Source organism: Mustela putorius, unplaced genomic scaffold (assembly GCF_011764305.1).
Source record: "Mustela putorius furo isolate JIRA1106 unplaced genomic scaffold, ASM1176430v1.1 tig00000127_pilon_pilon_pilon, whole genome shotgun sequence".
NCBI classification, from domain to species: domain Eukaryota; kingdom Metazoa; phylum Chordata; class Mammalia; order Carnivora; family Mustelidae; genus Mustela; species Mustela putorius.
In genome coordinates, this window is record NW_025421288.1 from 1499228 (window position 1) to 1523434 (window position 24207).

A 24207-nucleotide genomic window follows, 5' to 3' on the forward strand; every position below is an offset into this window, starting at 1 on the left:
TTTTTTTGTTTGTTTGTTTGTTTGTTTTTTCAGTGCCCCCTCATAGATTCAAGTGAGAAAAGGAGGAGAAACTGAAAAAGACCACAGACCACTATTTGGGGTCTCAGAATTGCAATTTGGGGAGCATGGATTTGGGTAAGCAGGAAAAGTATCCTGCTTATGTGGGGAAAGCAAAGAGTTTTTTAAGAGAGAGGAGAAAGGAGTTATCAGATGATTTAGACAAAGAAGAGGAGAGAGAAAAATAAATCAAAAAACAAACTTGGTACTGACAGATGAAACTGCTTTCTTTTTTTTTTATTTATTTTTCTTTTTTTTTTAAGATTTTATTTATTTATTTGACAGAGCGAAATCACAAGTAGATGGAGAGGCAGGCAGAGAGAGAGGAAGGGAAGCAGGCTCCCTGCTGAGCAGAGAGCCCGATGCGGCACTCGATCCCAGGACCCTGAGATCATGACCTGAGCCGAAGGCAGCGGCCCAACCCACTGAGACACCCAGGCGCCCGGAACTGCTTTTAATTACTAGCTACTAACTCCTTCATTGTTTTCCTTTTTTGTGTGTTGCTTTAATCAATTAATTAATTAATTAATTAATTAATTTAAGAGAGAGAGAGAGTTCAGGGAGGTGGGGATGATCAGAGAAAGAGGGAGGGAGAACATCCCAAGTGGGCTCCACACACAACACAGGCTGGATCTCACAACCCTGAGATCATGACCTGAGGTGAATCAAGAGTCTGAGGTCTTACTCACTGAGCTACCCAGCACCCTGTTTGGTTTTGTTTTGTTTGTTTGTTTTGTTTTGATTTGTTTTTTTAACTAATTTATTTTCAATGTAAAAGAATTCATTGTTTATGCACCACACTCAGTGGTCTATTCAATACATGCCCTCTGCAATACCCACCACCTGGGTCCCCCAAGCTCCCACCCCCTGTACCTTCAACACCCTCATATTGTTTTTCAGAGTCCATAGTCTCTCATGGTTCACCTCCCCTTCCAATTTCCCCCAACTCCCTTCTCCTCTCCATTTCCCTATGTTCTCTATATTATTTGTTATGTTCTACAAATAAGTGAAACCATATGATATTTGACTCTCTCTGCTTGACTTATTTCATTCAGCATAATCTCTTCCAGTCCCGTCCATGTTGCTACAAAAGTTGGGTATTCATCCTTTCTGATGGAGGCATAATACTCCATAGGGTATATGGATCACATCTTCCTTATCCATTTGTCCATTGAAGGGCATCTTGGTTCTTTCCACAGTTTGGCTACCATGGCCATTGCTGCACCCTGTTTTCAATTACCATCTAATTAATTATTCTATTGATGCTGTCACACAAATGTATCCCTGGTATGGACTAGTTAACTTTTATATCTTCATAAAGTTTAATAGTTTTATGGTCCTTATGATAGTTGTTCTTTTGGATTTTTTGAGGAATTGCTTATAGAAAAAATTAGCATTCTGGCCCAGTTCAAGAGTTTATTCTTTAGAAAGGAAAATGGAGCTTCAAGATGGGGTCTCCTGTCTTTAGAAACTTCCTAGCTGACAATTAGGGGGAAGGGGGGGAATGTCGGCTCTCAGCTCCCAGAGGGCTTTGGATGTGGTCTTTCATCTTCGAAGCCAGGGGTGGTGCATTTTAGTCTAACTGTACTTTGAATCTATCCTACTTACTTTTCTGTTGCCGGTCAGGAAAAACTCTCTACTTTTAAAGAGCTTGTGGGATTAGATAAGATTGAAACATATAACTCAAAGTCAACATGCCAGTAACTTTAATCACATTGTTGAAATCCCTTAGACAAGTAATTCTACATTAATATGTGCTATATTATAATATTTCTAGTCCCTGGGGCTAGGGCAGGAAATCCTGAGAGATATTTTGGAATTATTTCCACCACAGTGTAAAAGGAGTTTTAAAAATCATAGCTTTAACCGAAGAACTGAATAATGAATAAGTCAATATTTATAAAATGAGGATTGTTCTATCCCTATGAAATTTGCCACTTTTGCATCCTCTTCCAAATGTTATCTATGTGGAAAATATGATAATCCCTTAGGTCTGAATCAGTCTTGGAGGAAATATAAGTAACATTATATATTAACTTAATCCTTGAATCCAACTAAATGTATGATCTTCATCAAGTAGTGTCGCTCTCGCCGGCAAGAAGGACCCGCAAACGTGATGGGTGGCAAGCTTCTTTATTAGTTCTCCCTATGTCCCGACAGTCTCTCCGCTTTATATCCTTTACCTCGGCCAATCACCGATCTAGTCCACGCCCCTCTCCCTGATCACGCTGCAAGCACGGGCTCACCCATGCTTGCAGCCAGCCAATCAGTCTCGCTTCCTCAATCCCCGGGCACCTCCGCATACGTGACTCCTTGCATCTATTTCATGGCTCTCCACAGCTCCCCCTTTTTATTTATATATGATGGCGGGGATCGTGCCTGTCTTAGGTTGCCGCCCTCACTCCCTACGCTGACCCGTCATCGGGTGTCCCTCCTGGCCGAGGGGTCCCTGTCTTAGGTTGCTATAGGGTGGGGTCGGTCTTACCCGTCTTTGACTACCGATCCAGCATATAAGCCATATCTGGGGGGAGATACCAGCCTCTAGAGCCATCATAGCTTGAACCAAAACTTGTTGCTGCCGTTGCTGCCGTCGCGCAACTCTATAGATGCATCTTAGTAGGAGCACTTGAGCCAGAATCATTAATATAACGAGGACTCCTATGCCTGCCCAGTTTTTGAGGAGCGAGAGTGATTGTTGTAGCATGACAACCCAATCATGGACAGTGCCAATGGGTACCTTAGTGGCGTTTATGATAACAATTTGGGCTCGCAACTGTTTGGTCAGGTTCTGGAATTCAACGCTCCAGGAACCATTGAGCATGCGACTCAGTTGTTTGGATAAATTTGCGGCGTGAGACAAATTATTATAAGCTACCGGGGTGACACAGAGTCCAGGCAGGTTTTGTATACACCCAACAGTCCATTAATCTGATTTTGTGTTGCAAGGGCTTCAGCTACCCTCCCGGTGACATTGTTGAGTGTTGCTGCAGTCTGTATCGAGGTTGTCAACGCCACTGCAGCAGCAGTAGCAGCGGCGACGGATGCTGCAATAGCTGCAATAATGGCTGCTGTTATTCCAAAGTCTTGTTTATGTCGAAGCAGCACCGGCAGGTTGTCGGGGTTCACCTGTACTGGCATCGGGATATACGTCGGTATCTTGGCTATTACTGCCGAGTCTCCCACCGTGGCATTCCAACATTCTGATAGCAGACAATTCTGGGACTCACAAGAGAGACTAGATGACTTGTTAATAGTAGAAGCATTAAAAACTATGAAGAGAAAGGGAGCTCTAACACAGACGGGCATTGGTGAGTAACTTATGTGCTTAGCTGAGGTGCAATTGCAAGTAACATTTGTTTCAAATCGAGAGCCTATGTGATCTTAAAACCGCTCTGGCCAGGTTGGCCCAATCTGCGCCACAGCTGCAGCTTCCGCTTCTGCTTTCAGCTGCGCCATTACTTCTTGCATTCTTAATTCCTCTAATGCCTTCTGCAACTCCACCTCCTTACTCTCGAATTGCTGTCTTATTGCTTCCAAATCCTGTAATGCCTGGAGACTGGGAGATTTCTCCTTCTTATCTGCCTCTCTCTCCCCTATTTCCTGCAACTCGCTATCTGAGAGTCCTTCCGAACTTTCACTTTCAGAGTCGGAGTCTTGGGAAGACCCTTTATGAGACTCCTCCTTTACCTGCTCCAGAACCTCCCCTCCCTGTTGCACTGCTTGCTTCAAGGGCTCTCGAGTAGATTGTAAACACACTCTCACCAAGGACCACACGGCAAGGGTTCCCGAGGTTACAAATGGGCATCGTTTCAAGTCCTCCCCCAGGTGCTCCCACTGTGGCACATTCAGGAGCCCCTCCTCTATAAACCAGGGGGCAACTTCTCCTACTTCTCTCAAGAAAGAGCGGGCTGTTTTCGTCTTTAAGGGGGTGCCATTTGCCTTGAGGATATCCTTTAGAGGGCCCTCCATCCTGCACCTAGCAATCTCGTTTCCCATCCTGGGAAAACTTTCTCTCTATCGTCCCTTAAGAGCCTTATAAGCAACCTTACCTCCGATCGTCTTCAGGGAACCTCCCTGTCAATAGACAGTTATTGGTGCACTCCTTACCTTATCGTTGCTCTACCTCGATCACCTCTTTGCGACGCGGGCGAAGTCCCGGGTCTCGGCACCACTTGTCGCTCTCGCCGGCAAGAAGGACCCGCAAACGTGATGGGTGGCAAGCTTCTTTATTAGTTCTCTCTCTGTCCCGACAGTCTCTCCGCTTTATATCCTTTACCTCGGCCAATCACCGATCTAGTCCACGCCCCTCTCCCTGATCACGCTGGGAGCACGGGCTCACCCATGCTTGCAGCCAGCCAATCAGTCTCGCTTCCTCAATCCCCGGGCACCTCCGCATACGTGACTCCTTGCGTCTATTTCATGGCTCTCCACAAAGTAGCTTACACAATCACTTCAGCTATAACAAATTGTCTGCATGCAAGAACATGTCAGTATCATGGATGAGGCCTTGGAGTATGGAATTTATATTTCAGTATCACAGAGTTTTGAGCAGTGAGCTGTTGTCTTATTTTGTCCTTGCATATCAGTGACTTCAGTCTAAAGGTTGTGACTGGAATGCTTTGTCCTGGAAATATAATTGTGTCAAAAAATTTATAAATTGTGTCAAAAAATTTCTAATAATAATAGTTAAATCATAGCAATATTACTACTACTACTAATAATAATATTGAATATGTATTACTGAAGTATGATAAAATAATTATAGTTATATGAGAAGAATCTAAATTCCATTGAGATAAGTGCCTTACCTGATTCCACATTGCCTGTGAAAGGTATACATGGGATTTAAACTCAGACTCTGTCTTTAGCAACTGAGGTGATAACATGAATCATCCTGGACATCTGGAAAATGCATCTCACATAAAACTGCTTCTTCTACCAAATGCTTAAGCTGCATATCTAATTAGATTTTGACACTGTTGCTCTGGTGCATCCTTCAGCCATCTTCCTGTGCCCATTCACATGCATGTATGCATTGTACACACACAAAAAATAATCAGTTCTGGGGCACCTGGGTGGCTCAGTGGGTTAAAGCCTTTGCCTTTGGGTGGGGTCATGATTCATGATCTCAGGGTCCTGGGATCAAGCCCAGCACCAGCTCTCTGCTCAGCATGGATCCTGCTTCCTCCTCTCTCTCTACCTGCCTCTCTGCCTACTTGTGATCTCTGTCAAATAAATAAATAAAATATATTTTTTAAAAAATCAGTCCTCCTTTATTTTGATGGCTGCTTAGTATTCCATTGTGTATATATACCACCTCTTCTTTATCATTCATCTGTTGATGGACATCTAGGTTCTTTCCATAGTTTGGCTATTGTGGACATTGCTGTCATAAACATGTGGGTGCACATGTTTGTATCTTTAGGGTAAATACTCAGTAGTGCAATTGCTGGGTCATAGGGTAGTTCTATTTTCACATTTTGAGGAACCTCCAGGCTGTTTTCCAGAGTGGTTGCAAAACCATAAGTGGCTCTTAATCTCACAAAACAAACTGAGGGTTGCTGGGAGGAAGGGGGTTGGGAGAAGGGGGGTGGGGTTATGGACATTGGGGAGGGTATGTGCATGGTGAGTGCTGTGAAGTGTGTAAACCTGTCGATTCACATACCTGTACCCCTGGGGATAAAAATATATGTTTATAAAAAATAAAAAATTAAAAAAAAAACAACAACAGTAAAACAGGAAAAAAAATGAAAAAAAAATCCTTTAAATTTTATGTTGCTTTGCCATCCTAAAATCAATACTATAGAAATTAGAAATTTATTTTGTTGGTGCAATTGAGGTTCTACTCTGAGTGGACTGTATATGTTGGAAAATAAAAGTACATATCCTAAGTACTGCAATTCAAAATTTAGTTGTGATTTTGAACTATTCAGTACATTATTTTATTATTTTAATAAAAATTCAGATATACTTATTAAGACTTTACTCTGTATAAAGTATAGAAGTACTGGTCACAGTAGGGTCAGTAAAGCATCTTAGCAAGGTCAAATTCTACTATACTAGTTACTAGCTGCCTAGTCTTGTCAATTATCTCTTTGTGTCTCTGGGAAATATTAAAAATATCATCTCATGGGGTCATTACATGCATTACATTTTAAAAATACCTTTAACATCCTTAGCACAATTACTAGTGCATTGCAATGACTTTTCAATACTGCTATTGCTCTTGCCATGATCTAAATTTAAATTATTAAATACAGTCTGAGAACCAATAAAGCCTATTTCATTGAGTTAATAGTTCATTGAGAAAGTGAGAGAACACCAATATTTAAAGAAGACACACAAAACCCCCAAAACAAAATAAGCAAAAAAACCTTCAGACTATCTATGAAAGGGGACTCAAATGATCTGGTGAAATTAGGTATTGTGAGTATAATGGGATAACTTGGGGCATGGGATTAGTTTTCAGAAAGGGGTATAATGTGACTAAGTTTTGTGGGAATGGGGACGCTTAAGTTTGACCTTAATTATTTTAAGAAAAAGCTGAACACCTTTAATATTAAAAGATAATTAGTCTTGGGGCACCTGGGTGGCTCAGTGGGTTAAGCCACTGCCTTTGTCTCAGGTCATGATCTCAGGGTCCTGGGATCGAGCCCTGCATCGGGCTCTCTGCTCAGCGGGGAGCCTGCTTCCTCCTCTCTCTCTGCCTGTTTGTGATCTCTCTCTGTCAAATAAATAAATAAAATCTTTAAAAAAAAAGATAATTAGTCTTAATAATGGAAACAGTGGAAGACCTATAATAAATATAATGGATGCATTAGGGTTTATTCCTTCTGTAGAAAAGAATGAGGTCACTTTAAAATTTTTATCACTGGGGCACGAGATTGGCTCAGTGGGTTAAGCCTCTGCCTTTGGCTCAGGTCATGATCCCAGAGTCCTGAGATCAAGCCCCATATCTGGCTCTCTGCTCAGCAGGGAGCTTGCTTCCTCCTCTCTCTCTCTGCCTGCCTCTCTGCCTACTTGTGATCTCTGTCTGTCAAATAAATAAACAACAACAACAACAAAAAATCTTAAAAAAAATAAAAATTTTACCACTGACCATGGAAACTGTATTCAATGTTTAACATCATATATTTGATATTTGAAACAATCTTTAAAAAAAATATTCAAAAGCACATCGGAAAAGCAAAAGCAAATTAAAATCACCGGAGTTTATTTTTACCAGAATGTCCAAGAATTCCATTCCCATAGGCATTGCCATTGACAGGTCCAGTTCTCACAAGCATCCAGTGCCTTTAAATATTCTTTTTTTTTTAAAGATTTTATTTATTTATTTCACAGAGAGAGATCACAAGTAAACAGAGAGGCAGGCAGAGAGAGACAGAGGGAAGCAGGCTCCCTGCTGAGCAGAGAACCCTATGTGGGACTCGATCCCAGGACCCCGAGATCATGACCTGAGCTGAAGGCAGCGGCTTAACCCACTGAGCCACCCAGGCACCCCGCCTTTAAATATTCTTACTGACTATTACCCTGCATCTTCTCCAAGAGTCCTCAACCCTGTACATTTAGGGAAGTAGACCTTGAAGCTCATTATTGCAACAAAGGGGAAAAATAGGCAAGGCAGAAAGGGCCAGATACAGTTGAGATTTTCCTTCCAGTTTTATGATATACTTCTCATTCTTAGATGAGTATTCATAGTTAATATTTAAAACATATTTATTTTCTTTTTTTTTTTACTTTTTGTAGTTTCAAGTTTTTATTTATACTCTAGATACTTCACATATAGTGTAATATTAATTTCAGGAGTAGAATTCAGTGATTCATTACATTTTAAATATAATTTGAAAACTATCTACAAAGTATTAGACTTCATTACTTTTTTTGTTGTATTGTTCTAAGAGATCAATTTATCTTTTGATTTTGGAGATTTTTTGTTGTTGTTGTTGTCATTATGAGTTCAAGACAAGGATATCCCTTTCACAATTAATTGGAATTGGCTGATATTAGAAATGGGAGTTCTTTTTTTTTTTTTTTTTCCTTTTCTATCTTCTGTTTATTCTTACCTTTTATATTTTTGAATACCTGGGCCCAAGTCATCTCTTTGAGCAATTACAGAATCATCCATCCTTTTTCACTTGTTTTCTAAGGTAATTGTTTGCTTGTTTTGCATGAATAATATTCTAGAAATATATCTTCTTGGTAATGGCTTCTTTTATAAATTTTAGGCTTATAATTCATGTAACAATTTGACATTTTAATAGTTTACAAAAAATCTTTAAAAGGTCTGTTGTAATAAAAAAATGGAAAAATGAGAATGCTATTTTGAAATCCTGGTTTCAAATATGGGACTCTTTAACTGCCACATCAGGGGGCTAGGAGAAATTGTGGAATGTTGTGTACTCTTCTTTGGACAGAAAAGCAATGAAAAAAAATAATAAAAGTCTGGAAAAAATAATATAAGAAGAACATAAAGAGAATAATATAAACAATAAAATAAAAAGAATAAAGAGTAAGAAGATGATGGAAAAGTGAATTGATAATTTTGATAAATTGGTAAATAGGTCAGAAAATAACTTGATTAAAAAAATCAGTTCTAGTGATGGACATTGACTAAATTTATTGTGGTGATCATTTCACAGAACACCAATATAAAATCATTGTGTTGTATAGCTGAAGCTAATTATAATGTTGTATGTCAATTATACTCAATAAAACAAAAAAAAAAAAAAAAGAAAAAAAATCAGTTCTTTGCAGGTGGAAGGATCCATGAAAACTACAATTCCTTACTTTCTTTGTTTTTCTTTTTAAAAAAATTTTGTTTATTTGAAAGATCACAGGTAGGCAGAGAGGCAGGTGAGGGGATGGGGAAGCAAGCTCCATGCTGAGCAGAGAGCCTGATGCAGGGCTTGATCCCATGACCCTGGAATCATTACCTGAGACAAAGGCAGAGGCTTTAACCCACTGAGCCACCCAGGTCCCCAATTCCTTATTTTCTTAAGAGGAAATAGATACCAAGTGGATATGCAGAACTTCTTCCTAAATCCCATAATCAGGGAGTGGCAGATCAGGACAAGAACCTCCATTTATTTCCTGTAATAGTGAGCAAGAATTCCTGATATTTGAATGAATAGGGATTATATGGAAGAATATTTCAGGGACCATAGGTAGAGAGTTCAAATTATATAATTGATGACTATTTTTCTAACAAAGATAGATCTGATATATATATTAAAAATGTTTAAAAACCTGCAGAAAATGAGAAAATGAACTAAGTAAAATAGAGGGATAAAATATTTTCTTGAAGTGTTGGCTTCATTCATTCTAAATAAGAGAGAAATAATCTTTCGTAGGGTGTTGAAGGTCTTCATGAGTAAATTTTTACTTTGATTTCAGTTCTTTGATCTATGAAATGGGTAATCCTGTGTCCTATCACAAGTCTTGGTCATTGGTTTGGGATTTTCAGTAGTGGTTACTTGTCAAAATACTTGTATAACTTCTATAGAAATCTATGTTCAGTGGCATGTCAAACTATTGAAGAAAATGTGTTCCCAGAGCTCCCTTTGTCCTATGAGCTGTGGAGCACTTATAGAATATTAGGCATTTTTAAATTAATAAGAGTTCATAGTTATTCTTATGATGTATTATATGCACATATCTGTAGCTCACTGTTTTATATGAATATTTTAATTTGATCCCCCACAAGATTCCTATGTGATAAGTACTATTATCATTGTTTTACAGATGAATAAAACAAGACTCAGAAGGTTTATAACTTGCCTAAGATTATTCAGGTTTAGTGGATCATATATTGGAATGCATTCAGCCAAATTCAAGCAATCTCTCCCACCATGATTAGGTGTCTCTTGCAAATACGTTGCCAATTTCACTTTAGGAATTGAAGATGAGCTAGTCAGTGTTGTGTCCTAAGAAATATCTTCTGTGAGACTAAGGACAGACACCAAGATGATCCTGAAAATCAGGGGTTATTTGTTTTCCTCCCTTTTAATGCCTTTTTGGAAGTTGTGGTAAGGGAGAGTGAAAACCAGTGTCCTGCCCCTTTGAAAATGCTGCCTGGTGTAGATTTCCTTAATGAACCTGTTGCAGCAGAGAGGAACATTGCAGGTAAGCAAAAGTTTGCAAATGACAGCATTTCTACTCATTCCATACATACCGGAGGTTGTTAACCTTTTGCATAACATATCCTGGTATTCAGCAATCTGTGTTGCAGATTTGTTGTTTCCTTCTGTTAAAACAAAAATAAGGGCTAGAGTTGGTTCAGCAAAATAAACCATGAAACGAGCAAATTATGAACTTGAGTCCTAAGTAATAACAGCTGTAGATTTTACAAATCACCTTGAAATTTCTTTAAATTCTATCAGGATTATAAAAGTGTAGTTAGGGGTCCCTGGATGGCTCAATGGGTTAAGCCTCTGCCTTCTACTCCTGTCATGATCCTGGGGTCCTGGGATCAATCCCTGCATCTGGCTCTCTGCTCCGTGGGGAGCCTGCTTCCTCCTGTCTCTCTGCCTGCCTCTCTGCCTCCTTGTGATCTCTGTCTGTCAAATAAATAAATAAAATCTTTTAAAAATAAAAAAAAAAATTATAGCTAGTGCTGAAATAAAGACCAAATCCAGACAGGTTTAAAAGATATATATATATATGTGTGTGTGTGTTTCCTTATATCAAATATGTCCTTGTGAAGGTGTGTGGGAGTTAGGTTTATGTACCTGTATAGTTATAGTTACATTTTTATGACAATTGATGACATATGATGCTTGAGCAAGAGCATCTATGTCTAAACTTGCTAAAGTCATTGAAGAAACAATATAGAGATTAAAAAAAGTTCTTTAAGATTACTGTCTTCCAATAAAGGTTCTCTTTTTATTGTGCTTCCTTTTGTTTCATGTGTTGTGTTCCTCTTAAAATGTACTATAAAATGATGTTTTAAAATTAACTTTAATTACAGAATAATGAAATATAATCCCTTTAACAAAGAGATTAAAACATTGAATAACCCAAAAATCTACTTTGGCTATCACCTCCTCTATATCTGAGAAGTAAATCTTTTCTTCCACACGTTTTTCTATTAATTTATAAAAACAGAGGTTCTCATAGAAACTATGTGATATTCTGTGGCTGTGATATATTTTTTAATGTGCACGTTATCATACTGTGATTATTTTTTTTTGTATTTTATTATATTTTCCACACTGAAGTATGTCTTAGTGTTTTCTATCATGGTATATGTTTCATAAGCCTCAAACATTAAATTTGTCTAGTTTTCAGTAAAGAGAACATACCATCCCTTATTTCCATTCTATGCTCAGGTTTTAGATCAACTTCTCTTTTCCAAATTTGAAAGAGTCTGTGAAGAATATCTTTTTGTATGCTTTCTGGGGTAGTTTTGCTGTGTCGCTCATGAAAATTTTAAGGGACTACCTTTTTAAATTTATTTTTATTTTTTGTTTATTTTTTGTTTATTTATATATTTGAGAGAGAGAGGGTGAGCAAGCGAGAGAGCGAGCAGAAGCCAGGGAGAGAGGCAGAGGGAGAAACAGACTGCCCACTTAGCAGGGAGCTGGACGTGGGCTCAATCCCAGGACCCGGGGATCATGACCTGATCTGAAGGCAGACACTTAACTGATTGAGACACCCAGGTTCCCAATGGACAGCCTTTTATATTTTATTTTTATGAAGTTGCTGAGTGGGACTATACTATCTCATTCTTGTGAATCTGCATTTCAATGATTATAATGAGGTTGAATAGTTTTATATATGCTTTTGGACAGTTCTGATTTCTTTTGTGTGTATTGCCTTGTCAAATACTTGGTCTTTTTAGAAAATTGAGCTATTTGTCTTCCATGATTGATTTTAAAAGATTTATAAATATTGACTCTCATTTGCGCTTTTCAAAATGTTTGTTGTATATGAGGTTGTGTCATACTGGACATTGGGGAGGGTATGTGATTTGGTGAGTGCTGTGAAGTGTGTAAACCTGGTGATTCACAGACCTGTACCCCTGGGGATAAAAATATATGTTTATAAAAATAAAAAATTTAAAAAAAAAAAAAAAAAAATAGATTTTACATATTTTTTGAATTTCCCTTTTCTGTTTGTTTTGAAAATATTCTTACATAAAATAGAAACCTATTATAATTATTTCTCAAATCTTTTTATACTTTTGTTCCATACATTTATATCTTTCACCCATCTGGATTATAATGTTTTGTGCCTTGTGAGGTACATTATATTCAGATAGAGATTCAAATTCTTAACATCAGCTACTAAAATTCACATCAATTTGAGTTATGTAGAGTTCATCTCAATATAAAATTTCAACTTAAATATGAAATAAATTCCCATATATAGTGCTAATTATTGACTATCTTTCAACCCAGCAATGTCTTTACATACAACTTTGTTTCTGATATTTATTTATTTTTAGAGAGAGAGAGAAGAGCAAGAGCAAGAGCGGTAAAGGGAGAGGGAGAGAGAATGTCAGACTCTTTGAATGTGAAGCCAAACACAGGGTTTGATCTCAGCACCCTGAGAGCATGACATGAGCCATAATCAAGAGTTGGACACTCAACTTACTGAGCCACCCAAGCACCCCTACATACAACGTTTTAATTGCCATAGCTTGATAATGTACTTCAAATCTGGAAGGTATATCTATTTTCTTTGTTTTTCCTTTGAAAACATTAGCTTAACTACTCTGTGTTTTAATTCTTTCTGAATTTTGGAATCAGCTTTTCATGAAAAAGTTTGTCAGCATTTTTATTTTAATTATGCATGTATTGATTAATTTGGGAAGAATTGACATCTTTCTTATAGTGACCTTTCCTAACTATAAACATGGTATAATCTTTTAACTTCTTATAATCTCTTTGTATATTTTAGTACAATTCTGTATTCAATGAGGGAATTCTATTTTTAAGGATAGAATAGATAACTCACAGATAAAATGATCTTGAACTGTTTACTTAAAAAAAAAAATCACACCATAACCCGGAATTATTATGGCTGGTTTTGCTTATGTGACAATGATATTTTCAGAGATTTTTGTGAGAAATTAGGCTATAGTTTGTTAATCTGTGGTTCATGGATGGAATTCAACCCCAAAAGTCCACAAACTCCCTAAGACCCCATTAAAAATCTGTTTGTATGCCAAATGTGCATTTTTTTAAATAATCTCATAGGAACTCACATTATAAAATCAAAAGTAAAAAGCATTGTTCGGTTGCTGTTATATCTTTCAGAACAGGCTGGCACATTTTATCAGTGTTCAGTATTATCAGTATTAGAGTTAATGTTTTGACCCCTTGGGCACTGAGTTTAACAGTTTATTATTATTATTTTTAAGATTTTATTTGTTTCTTTGACAGACAGAGATCACAAATAGGCAGAGAGGCAGGCAGAGAGAGCAGAAAACAGGCTCCCCACTGAGCAGAGAGCCTGATGCAGGGCTAGATCCCAGAACACTGGGATCATGACCTGAGCCTAGGGCAGAGGCTTTAACCTACTGAGCCACTCAGGTGCCCCCTGATTTTAACGGTTTTGTGATACTTTTATTTATTTATTTATTGTTTTTTTTTTTGCCAAAATGAAGTAAGAGCTAGAGTTTAATACTTTGCACCAAAGCAGTATATACTTTTTAATTAAAATATTTCAGGATTGGGACCCATGTGCCTATAGTGAGCCTGTTAAGGTGAGAAAGTGCCTCAATTCAAAGAAATACAAGCTGGTAAAACAGATCTAGTGAAAAAGCATCTTTGGAGGCAGTTTGCCCCTCCACGGATGCTGTCCTACCGGGAAGTTCCAGAACGTGGGACATGAAAGGATGAAATCTCCTGCTTTAGGCTGGAAAGTGAGCAGAGAAATGGGGTCAATTATAGGAAGCCACAAATATGGTAGAACCCTGTACAGTACAGCAACCCTTTTCCCCAAAGATCTGATCATTGCCCAATGTTCATGAAAAGGTGGAACAGCACTTTCTGAAATTGGCAGGTGGAGTTTTAAATTTAAAGCTAGTAACTCAGGACACCAGGGTGGCTCAGTTGGTGAAGCAGCTGCCTCTGGCTCAGGGCATGATTCCAGGGTCCTGGTATGGAGCCCTACATTGGGCTCCCTGCTCAGTGGCTAGCCTGCTTCTCCCTCCCCTACTCCCCCTGCTTGTGCTTTCTGTCTGTCAAATAAAAATAAAATCTTTAAAAAAAATTATGAGCTCACTGATGTCTAAAGATGTTACTGAACTTCCAGGATTCAGCACAAATTTAGTCACTGGGGAACCACTGAGAACGATAAGATTGCGCTTGAAGAACAGAAAACCTCAATGTTGTTTTGAACCAGAGATTCAAAAATCACTCTTAAGATATACTACTGCAATTGCACCTCAAGATTGACGTAAGAAAAAGCCCCAACATTTCATCTTCTAAATTATTCATCTTCTTGTTCATAGTGATATAGTTAGTTTATGTGTACTCTAACAAACTATATACATAGAGGGTATACATTGTATGTACTTTGCACACTGCTTTCTGTACCCTTAGCACTCACTATGGTGTTTGTATCATAATAAATTATCAATATATATTTGTTGGATACATGAATGACTTTTAAAATAAATCAATAGTTTTAGAAGTTGACTGTTTTCAGTACATTAACTTTCTCTTCTACATGATCAAACCTACAGAAGCAATGGGACACGAAAACATCACAGAATTTATCCTCTTGGGACTTTTTAGTGATGAGGACGCAAAGGTCACCTGCTTTGTGGTGTTCTCACTTTGCTACATTGTGATTCTGTCAGGAAACCTGTTCATTCTTCTCACCATCAGAGGCAGCCGCCTTCGTGAACAGCTCATGTACTATTTCCTGAGCTACCTGTCATTCATGGACGTCTGCTTCACTTCCACAGTGGCTCCCAGACTGATCACAGACCTATTGGCTGAGCAGAACACCATCTCCTACGACAGCTGCCTGGCCCAGATGTTTTATGCCCACTTCTTTGGTGCCACTGAGATGTCCATCTTGGTGGCCATGGCCTATGACCGTTATGCAGCCATCTGCAGACCCCTTCACTATATGGTCATCATGAACAGACAAGTATGCTATGTCCTTTTGATGGCCTCGATTCTTGGGGCATTTCTCCATTCAATCCTTCCTTTCTGTGGCCCCAATGAGATAGATCACTATTTATGTGATATTTTCCCTTTGCTGAAGCTGGCTTGCACGGACACTAGTCTGTTGGTTCTTGTGGTCATTACCACCACAGGAATGATATCCATTGTGACCTTTGTTGCCTTGGTAATTTCTTACATCATCATCCTGTCCACCCTGAGGACACGCTCATCCCAGAGCTGCCGCAAAGCTCTCTCCACCTGCAGCTCACACATCACTGTTGTGTTCTTGTTCTTCCTGCCCCTCATCTTCACCTATGTCCCCACAGCTGATTCTGTCAGTAACGACAAAGTTTTTGCCCTATTTTACACCATGTTTGCTCCTATGTTCAATCCTTTCATCTACACGCTGAGAAACACAGACATGAAGATTGCCATGAGGAAAATGTGGTGCCGAGACACACGGTTTGAAGGGAAATGAAGTCTCTGGATTTCAAACCATTGGCTGCATCTCATTCTAGCCACAGGATCCTAATGTCAGCAAATGCAGCAAGTAGAGAGGTGGATTGCTGTCATCAAACGTTGTCAGATGTGAAGGGAGAAGGTCCCTCAACTACTTCTTCCTGTTTCTTTAGTTTTCTGACCCCGTATAAGGGGATCAAATCGCATGAGTTCCAGGTCCCTTTCAGCTTTGATATTGTAGAACTTATGTATTCTGGTACTTGGTGTTCTGGAACATTCTGTCCTTCATGATCCTAGACATAGTGGAAGTTATAGCACTTTTATCAGGGCACACTCTAAACATTGTGGGGTTTGACAGTTATGCCCTGCTTTAGGATACAGATTATTAAAAACCTCTTATGGAGAGAGAGAAAGTGTTCTTAAGAACTCTATTTTTCAGTGGTGTCCATTACAATAAAATAAGGAAGCCATGCTTAAAAATTTAGGTGCTTTTTTATATTTTAAGTCTTTTTGCATAAACAATGCTGCAAAAATAATGTAATACAATGGAATCACACTTTTTACACTGTCCTTATAAATGTTATTAACATTAACTCTTAGTACCCTATTGATGGTGTATTCCAGAATTTACAAGTTCAAATTAGATAATGAACATCACTTTTCAGTCATTTAAATATAATTCCATGGTGTATTTATTACCTCATTTAAAAATCCCTCATGAGTATATAAATTGATTTTTTTTTTTTTTTTTTTTTTTTTGTAAATGTGTGAAGTGGAAAATCTCCCATTCTGTAAAGGATCCTGAGTTTAAGAAGTCACATAGCTTACTGTGTCTGGATTGCTCAGTAGGTTAAATGGTTAACCAGCTATTAGAGCATCTAATGTTGGCTCAGATCATGATCTCAGGGTCCTGGGATTGAGCCTGTGACCTACTCCCTGTTCAGTGGGAGTCTGCTTGTCTTTCTTCCTCTCCCCTCCTCACTCCCCAGCTCTTGCTCTTTCTCTTTTTTTCCCTCAAATAAATAAACAAAAAAATAAATAAAAATAAATAAAATCTTTAAAGAAAAAAGTAAGCAGGCACCTAGCTGAATAGAGGGCCATTTAAATACTTGGAGTGCATTTTGTTAATCCTCACTGCTCTTTATGGAAACAGTATATTTCGACATTTTTCCCCCACCATTTACACTATGCAAAACTGTCTCCGTTCTACTCAGGCAGGCTCTTATAGTAGTGGCACAGACTTGAAAGGCACAGACTTGCTATATTCTGGTGCTCCATCCTCTTTATCACAGTCCCCACAAAGAAGCTGTGTTGCATTTACTTGAAGTGAGTGTCCTTTGTGCAACAGAAATCTGGTTTGGGCTTTTGTTGGAGAGTATAGTCAGTACATAATGTTGCATTATTTTCAGGAGTACAGCCTAGTGATTCCACAAATCTCTATGTTTTGCTGTGCTCACCACAAGTATAGCTACCATCTTTCCCCATGCACTGCTACCATGATAACACAGACTATATTCAATATGCGATGCCTTCTATTGCCTTGACTTATTCATTCCATAACTGGAAACCTGTCTCTTCTACTTCTCTTCACCCATTTTTTCCAACCTCCTCAACCCACCTGCCCTCTGGGGATCATCATTTTGTTTTCTATATTTATGACTCTGCCTGGTATCTGAGTTTTAAGGTGAGGAGTACATTTACAGAAATTAGCCATAGTTGATTATTTCAGCAATAGATTTTCTCTTCCCAAAAAACCCTTACATGTGTATTTCATGAAGATAGGGAACTTAGAGCATAAGAGGAGGCCAAAAAATAATGAAGTGTATTAAAAGGTGATAATAAAGACAATAACAGATTAAATCAGGATTTTGTTTTGATGTTGATCTAGTGACAATTACATCCTGGTGGGATTCTCCAATTCAGAGATGTGAGGGTAAACAGAAATGTCAATAACTGCATGGGCTGGTGCCTAATTCTGGTGGTTTTGTTTTTGTTTGTTTGTTTGTTTTTAAATACTCTATTATTGATTCATATGTAGGCTGCATTCTCTGGTAATGGAATAAATTTGCTTATTGTAACAAATTTCTGTTTCGTTTTTCCTCAGGAAGACAGGGTTTAAGAGTCCATGTGAACCTGGCTCTTATGCATCTTTTGTTCACTGTCTACTTATAACTTACCAAAAAATGAAGGGTGGAAAGGAACATACCCAAGAGTAATAAATATGTCCCTCTTTTCCAGTGTGTTATCCATGGATGACATAGTGAAGAGGAAGGTTGCCTGCATGCTCAGGTATTTAGAATTTGATTAATTTAACCATCTGGAAAATAAGAAGGTTGCCATTTATTTTTGTCAATGAGGGCTCTAATAAAAGTGCTATCTGGCATCTTTTAACAGTAAGGTTGTAAAATGACAAAAACTAAAACTCCAGTGGATGACAGCCAGTGCTGTGATCATACGTCTATGAAATAAAATTGTATAAACCACATTCACCCTTACTGTAATGTAACTGAGGATAGTCTAGGTTCTAATGAAATAAATGATCTCTTTCCAGGGAACCAAGAGTAGACTCTCTGAGCTCCTCTGATTGGGATTGGCCCCGAGGACCTTGGTGAACAGGAATAAATGTATGAAGTTATTGGTAGAAACCTGAATACTATTCCATATGTCTTGTTCTTGATCTTTGAGAGTAATAAATACCTCATCTTTTGCCTTTTTAGGGATGTCAGAACATCAGTAGAACTAATGTCTCTTGGTAGTCATAGAAGACATAGAAGAAAGAGTATTGTGGAAAAAAGTTACAAATGGCTAATATTTATTAATTCCTGTTCACTCTTCAAGAGTGTAGTTTGAGCTCTACTGGTTGTTTTAATGCAGTGGTTGTTTCTAAAAAACAAAAGCTTCAAGGCCTATGAAGCCAAACTTGAGGGATTATACAAGGTCACCTTTACCATCTTCTGTTTATGTGGTTAAAGGTTACGTGAGAGACGTCTCACAAGACAAGATGTCTTTTCTGGGCAGCTTAGTGACTGCACAGTACATCAACCAGTAAGCTTCATAATATTGCCCCCTCCCAAAAGTAGTGAGAACACTGAAAACATGATATTTAAATGAATTTATTTTAAGATAAATTTGACAGAAGGAAACTATTTTTATTGAAAGGTTTTCCAGGTAAGTAATTGGGAACAGCATTAAAAATGAAACGGAATCTTGTCACAGTTATTAAGGTTATGGTAAAACCAAATACACTGAAATCATTTATTTTTTTGTTTCTATTTAAATTCTAATTAGCTAACATACTGTTTAATGGAAGTTCCAGGCATACAATTTAGTGATTACACACTTACATAACACACACAACACTTATCAAAACAAATGTACTCATATTCCCATCACCTTATTAATCTGTCGTCCTATTAACCTCCCCTCTGGTGACCATTAGTTTAATCTCTACAGTTAAGAGTCTGTTTCTCGGTTCGTCCCTCTCTCATTGGGTGTACCTATATTCATTTGTTTTGTGTCTTAAATTCCACGTGAGTGGAATCATATACTAGTTTCCGTTCTCTGAATGCCTTGTTTTGCTTAGCATAATACTCTCTAGTTCCATCCTTGTCATTGACAATGACAATATCTCATTCCTTTTGAAGACTGAGTAAGAATACATTTTCATCTCCCAGAAAATATCCATTCATCATTCAGTGGACACTTAGGGTGTTTCCATAATTTGGCCATTATAGGTAATGCCGATATAAACACTGGGAGGCATGCATCCCTTTGAAGAAATGTTTTTTACACTCCGAAATCAATGAATTTTATAAAGTTCATTATATAACTAATGCCATGCACATATTCAAGCATGACTGCTAATCTGGTCTACTCAGTATCAACACCAAAATTCTATTGGAAATTCATTTTTTTTTTTTAAGATTTTATTTATTTGACACAGAGAGTGATCACAAGTAGGCAGAGAGGCAGAGAGAGGGGGGAAAGCAGGCTATCTGCAGAGCAGAGAGCGTGATGTGGGCCTCCATCCCAGGACCCTGAAATCATGACCTGAGCCAAAGACAAAGGCTTAACCCACTGAGCAACCCAGGCGCCCTCTATTGGCAATTCTAAATAGTGAATAGGCTCTAAACCTTTTCTAGGAAAGCACAAAAAGCAAAGTGGCTTCCTGCTTCAAATGTAGTTTCTCTCTAAAACTAGAGACAAGTATCCTGAGTACTTCTCAATGCCTTAGATGCTATCTCTTATTCCATTGATATGACTCAACTGTAAATAAAATAACACACATTTCCTTCAAATCTTTCTGTACCTCAATCTCAGAAAATATGTCAAATCTATGTTGTACTTAAATTCTCATTCAGTCTTGACAACAAACGTTATTTTACTTCCTTCTTAGCATTGTAGAGAACTCTTGTAGCACCTATATCTCAGTCCAACAAATGAGCTGAATATCATGAGGTCTTTGTAATACTACGTTTAAAAAATCCCATACATAATGTCTTAGTTATCTTAATAGTCAAAGGAATCATAGAAAAAATTACTTAATAAAGAAACTACACATATTTATATATACAGCCTTTCAGCTTTTAGTTTGCTAGTATGGAACTTTTTAAGGATAAACTAATCATATAATGAAAGGAATTTCTTGACACATCAAGTTAGTTCCTTTGCTCTGTTTGTGTTCAGCAGAAAGCAGGATACATTATATAGAATGTGCAATAGAGAGAACTTTAAGTCATAGACAACAAGCTCTACTTTATTTATGTATACTCACTATTTGAACAGATGTGATTATAAAATTTCTTTCTTCTTATCAAACCAGAGTGCAGAGTGAGATGTGAGGAGTAATTCATAATCAGTAATATCAGAATTGAGCTCTCAGGAAAAGTAAGAACCAGACCAGAATTTTGAGGGAAACTACTAGTTTGAGGGCATAAGTACAGAGAAAAGTAAGGAAATCAGCGGCACTATATTAGGGTGCGTTGGGCAAGTGAAGATATTCACCATAATATTTTAATAATCTATAGGGATTAAGTAATCAGACAAATGCCTCAATTCATCTTTTGCTTTCTGTGGATATTTTGATATACCATAGCTTTCTCATGGCCTTTTTCACTTCTGCCTTCTTTAGTGTGTAGTAGAGTGGTTTAGAAAGGGGTCCCAATAGTATGAAATATGGACACCATCTTGCCCATGGGGAAAGTGGTTGGGGGGCATGTATATATGAATATACATGGACCAAAGAATAAGAGTACTACAATGATGTGAGAATGCAAGTAGAAAGAGCTTTTTCCCTCCCCTTTGCACCGTGGTTCCACAGTGAATGCAAGATGACAATATATGAGATCATCAGAATCACAAACCTGCTTCTGCAAATGACTGACAGCAGGTTGATCACATATGTGTCCATGCAAGCAAGTTGTAGCAAGGGCTGCAAATCACAGCAGTAATGATCAAACAAATTGAATTCACAAAGCCAGGATAATCTGGATGATAGAATGGATAAGAGCCTCTACCCATGCAAGAACAACCTGGATGGTGCAGTCCTGCCATCTTGTGATGGTTGAGTAATGGAAGTGGTTACAGATTGCCACATGGTGGTCGACAGCCATGAGGATGAGGACAAAGATCTCCATGCAGCTAAGGAAATGTAGGGCAAAGACTTGAGTCCTGCACTCATTGTAAGATATGGTTCTTTTTGCAGAGTGTGAATCCACAATTAGTCTGGGGAATGTGGACATTGCGAAACAGGAATCAGCAAGGGACAAATAAAATAGGAAAAATTCAAGGGGCTCCCAAGGGTCCAGCTGAACTTGATGGTCACAATAATCAGCAAATTCCCTACCATGGTTCCCACGTATAAAATGAAGAAGATTACAAGTACCATCTTCTGTTTCATAGGATCATGGGTCAATCCGAACAGTATGAACTCAGTTACACTGTTATTTTGTTGCCTAATTACAGGCAAAGTGGAGAAAGTAGGTAGCAGGTAGGAAATAATCTGCAAAGAAAGAGATATTAGGAAATGAATACTCCATTTGGAGGTCAAATCCATTTGCTTGATCATGGAAGGGCCACTTACCAGTGTGTAACCACTGACCTCCCATGTTGTTTTCTTCTGAATAAAGTGGAAATCATAATATCTATTCACCATCTATTCAGCTGATTGCTTATGGAAACAATGAAATACATCAATAATGAAAGAGTATGTGTTTCTTCAGGCATAATAAACATTAATTTAGGTGATTTGGTATGAGAGGGTATCTTTCTGAGCTGAATGTCTTTCTTTAGTTTATAGCAAAATCCTTTTAGGACAGGATGTTGCCAAATGAAGAAAACTCATGTATGATTTCCAAAATGCCCTTTCACACTACTTGAACCTGGTAGTTCACTTATAAAGTGTCTTCTAGTAAATATTATGAACACTCAAGGAAGGATGTAGAAACATTTGATATCCTTTCCTTTACTGAAGCCTGAGAGGGAGAAAGAGAGAGAATGGACAAAGGAGAAACAAACCATATTTATGCAGTGAACATTCAGTCAATTGGTTCAGTCCATCATGAAATTATTTTTAATCTGTTAGCTTGACTAAGTTTATTTCCTGTTACTTTAACTCTCTATAATTTCTAGTTGCTTGTAGTTTAAATTCGGCTTCTAAATAAAGCTTTGTACTTTTGAAATTATACCATGTTGTCCAAAGTTAAATTATTTGCATTGTTCAGAATTTTAATGGGCCTTTCAACATGTTTTCATAAGATATAAGGAAAGACTGAGACTAAAATAAATGATAAATAGAGAACATTTGACATAAATCAAAATATTCTTTCAAAATTTCATGTTATTTTCAACACAGGGATTTTTTGAAAAATTTGTATTTTATTTTTTAAACTTTTATTTATCTTTTTAATTTCTTTTCAGTGTTCCAGAATCCATTGTTTATGCACCACACCCAGTGCTCCATGCCATACGTGTCTTCCATAATACCCACCACCAGGCTCACCCAACCTCCCGTCCCCCGCCCCTTCAAAACTAGATTGTTTTTCAGAGTCCACAGTCTCTCATGGTTCATCCCCTTCTCCAGTTTTCCCCGACTCCATTCTTTCCATCTCCCCATGTCCTCCATGTTATTTCTTATGCTCTACAAATAAGCAAAACCATGTGATAATTGACTCTCTATTCTTGACTTATTTCATTCAGCATAATCTCTTCCAGTCCTGTCCATGCTGCTACAAAAGTTGGGTATTCATCCTTTCTGATGGAGGCATAATACTCCATAGCATATATGGACCACATACATCTTCCTTATCCATTCATCCATTGAAGGGCATCTTGGTTCTTTCCACAATTTGGCAACTGTGGCCATTGCTGTTATGAACTTTGAGGTACAGATGGCCCTTCTTTCACTACATCTGTATCTTTGGGGTAAATACTCAGTAGTGCAATTGCAGGGTCATAGGGTAGTCTATTTTTAATTTCTTAAGGAACCTCCACACTGTTTTCCAAAGTGGCTGTACCATCTTGCATTCCTACCAACAGTGTAAGATGTTTCCCCTTTCTCCACATCCTCTCCAACACACATTGTTTACTGTCTTGTTAATTTTGGCCATTCTAACTGGTATAAGGTTGTATCTCAATGTGGTTTTGATTTGAACCTCCCTGATGGCTAATGATAATGAACATTTTTTCATGTGTCTGTTAACTATTTGTATGTCTTCATTGGAGAAGTGTCTGTTTATGTCTTCTGCCCATTTTTGACATGATTGTCTGTTTTTGTTTGTTTGTTTGTTTGTTTGTTTTTACGTTTTGAATTTGAGGAGTTCTTTATAGCTCCTGGATATCAGCCCTTTGTCTGTATTGTCATTTGCGAATATCTTCTCCCATTCCATGGGTTGCCTCTTTCTTTTGTTGACTGCTTCCTTTGCTGTGCAGAAGATTTTGATCTTCATGAAGTCCCAAAAATTCATTTTTGCTTTTGTTTCCTTTGCCTTTGGAGACAAATCTTGAAAGAAGTTGCTGTGGCTGATATTGAAGAGGTTACTGGCTATGTTCTCCTCTAGGATTCTGATGAATTCCTGTCTCATGTTGAGGTCTTTTATTCATTTAGAGTTTATCTTTGTATATGGTGTAAGAGAATGGTCGAGTTTCATTCTTCTACATATAGCTGTCCAATTTTCCCAGCACCATTTATTGAAGAGACTATCTTTTTTCAACTGTATATTTTTCCCTACTTTGTCGAAGATTATTTGACCATAGAGTTGAGGGTCCATATCTGGGCTCTCTACTCTGTTCCACTGGTCTAGTTGTCTGTTTATTGTCAGTAAAATGAAGTCTTGGTGATCACAGCTTTGTAGTAAAGCTTGAAATCAGGCAACGTGATGCCCCCAGTTCTGTTTCTCTTTATTAACATTTCCTTAGCAATTCGGGGTCTCTTCTGATTTCATACAAATGTTAGGATTGTTTGCTCTAACTCTTTGAAAAATGCCAGGGGAATTTTGATTGGAATGGCATTGAAAATATAGATTGCTGTAGGCAGTATAGACATTTTAACAATGTTTATTTTTCTGATACA

The 24207-nt window shown here is 37.9% G+C and overlaps 2 protein-coding genes across 3 annotated transcripts; one reads left to right on the forward strand and one right to left on the reverse strand.

Annotated features, from left to right (window-relative positions):
• Positions 1–3304: 3304 nt before the first annotated feature.
• On the reverse strand, positions 3305–15296 carry LOC123388370 (endogenous retrovirus group K member 5 Gag polyprotein-like). Of its 2 annotated transcripts, none has more exons than XM_045067968.1 (3): positions 14941–15296; positions 10229–10300; positions 3305–4681 (listed from the first exon to the last, which is right to left on the reverse strand). In XM_045067968.1, exon 3 carries the CDS (start codon positions 4051–4053, stop codon positions 3439–3441), a length of 615 nt encoding a protein of 204 aa, XP_044923903.1. In that variant the 5' UTR covers positions 4054–4681; positions 10229–10300; positions 14941–15296; the 3' UTR covers positions 3305–3438. The 2 variants fall into 2 exon arrangements, with proteins under 2 accessions (XP_044923903.1, XP_044923897.1); XM_045067962.1 differs by having other exon boundaries at positions 14823–15296.
• LOC123388368 (olfactory receptor 4P4-like) lies at positions 14755–16003 on the forward strand. The gene has a single exon (XM_045067958.1). The coding sequence runs from the start codon at positions 14755–14757 to the stop codon at positions 15655–15657; it is 903 nt and encodes a 300-aa protein (XP_044923893.1). The 3' UTR covers positions 15658–16003.
• Positions 16004–24207: the final 8204 nt, after the last annotated feature.

What these genes read in the sequence shown, in the direction of transcription:
- LOC123388370 (XM_045067968.1), bottom strand. Translation starts at nt 4,053, where the DNA reads ATGGGAAACGAGATTGCTAGGTGCAGGATGGAGGGCCCTCTAAAGGAT.
- LOC123388368 (XM_045067958.1), top strand. Translation starts at nt 14,755, where the DNA reads ATGGGACACGAAAACATCACAGAATTTATCCTCTTGGGACTTTTTAGT.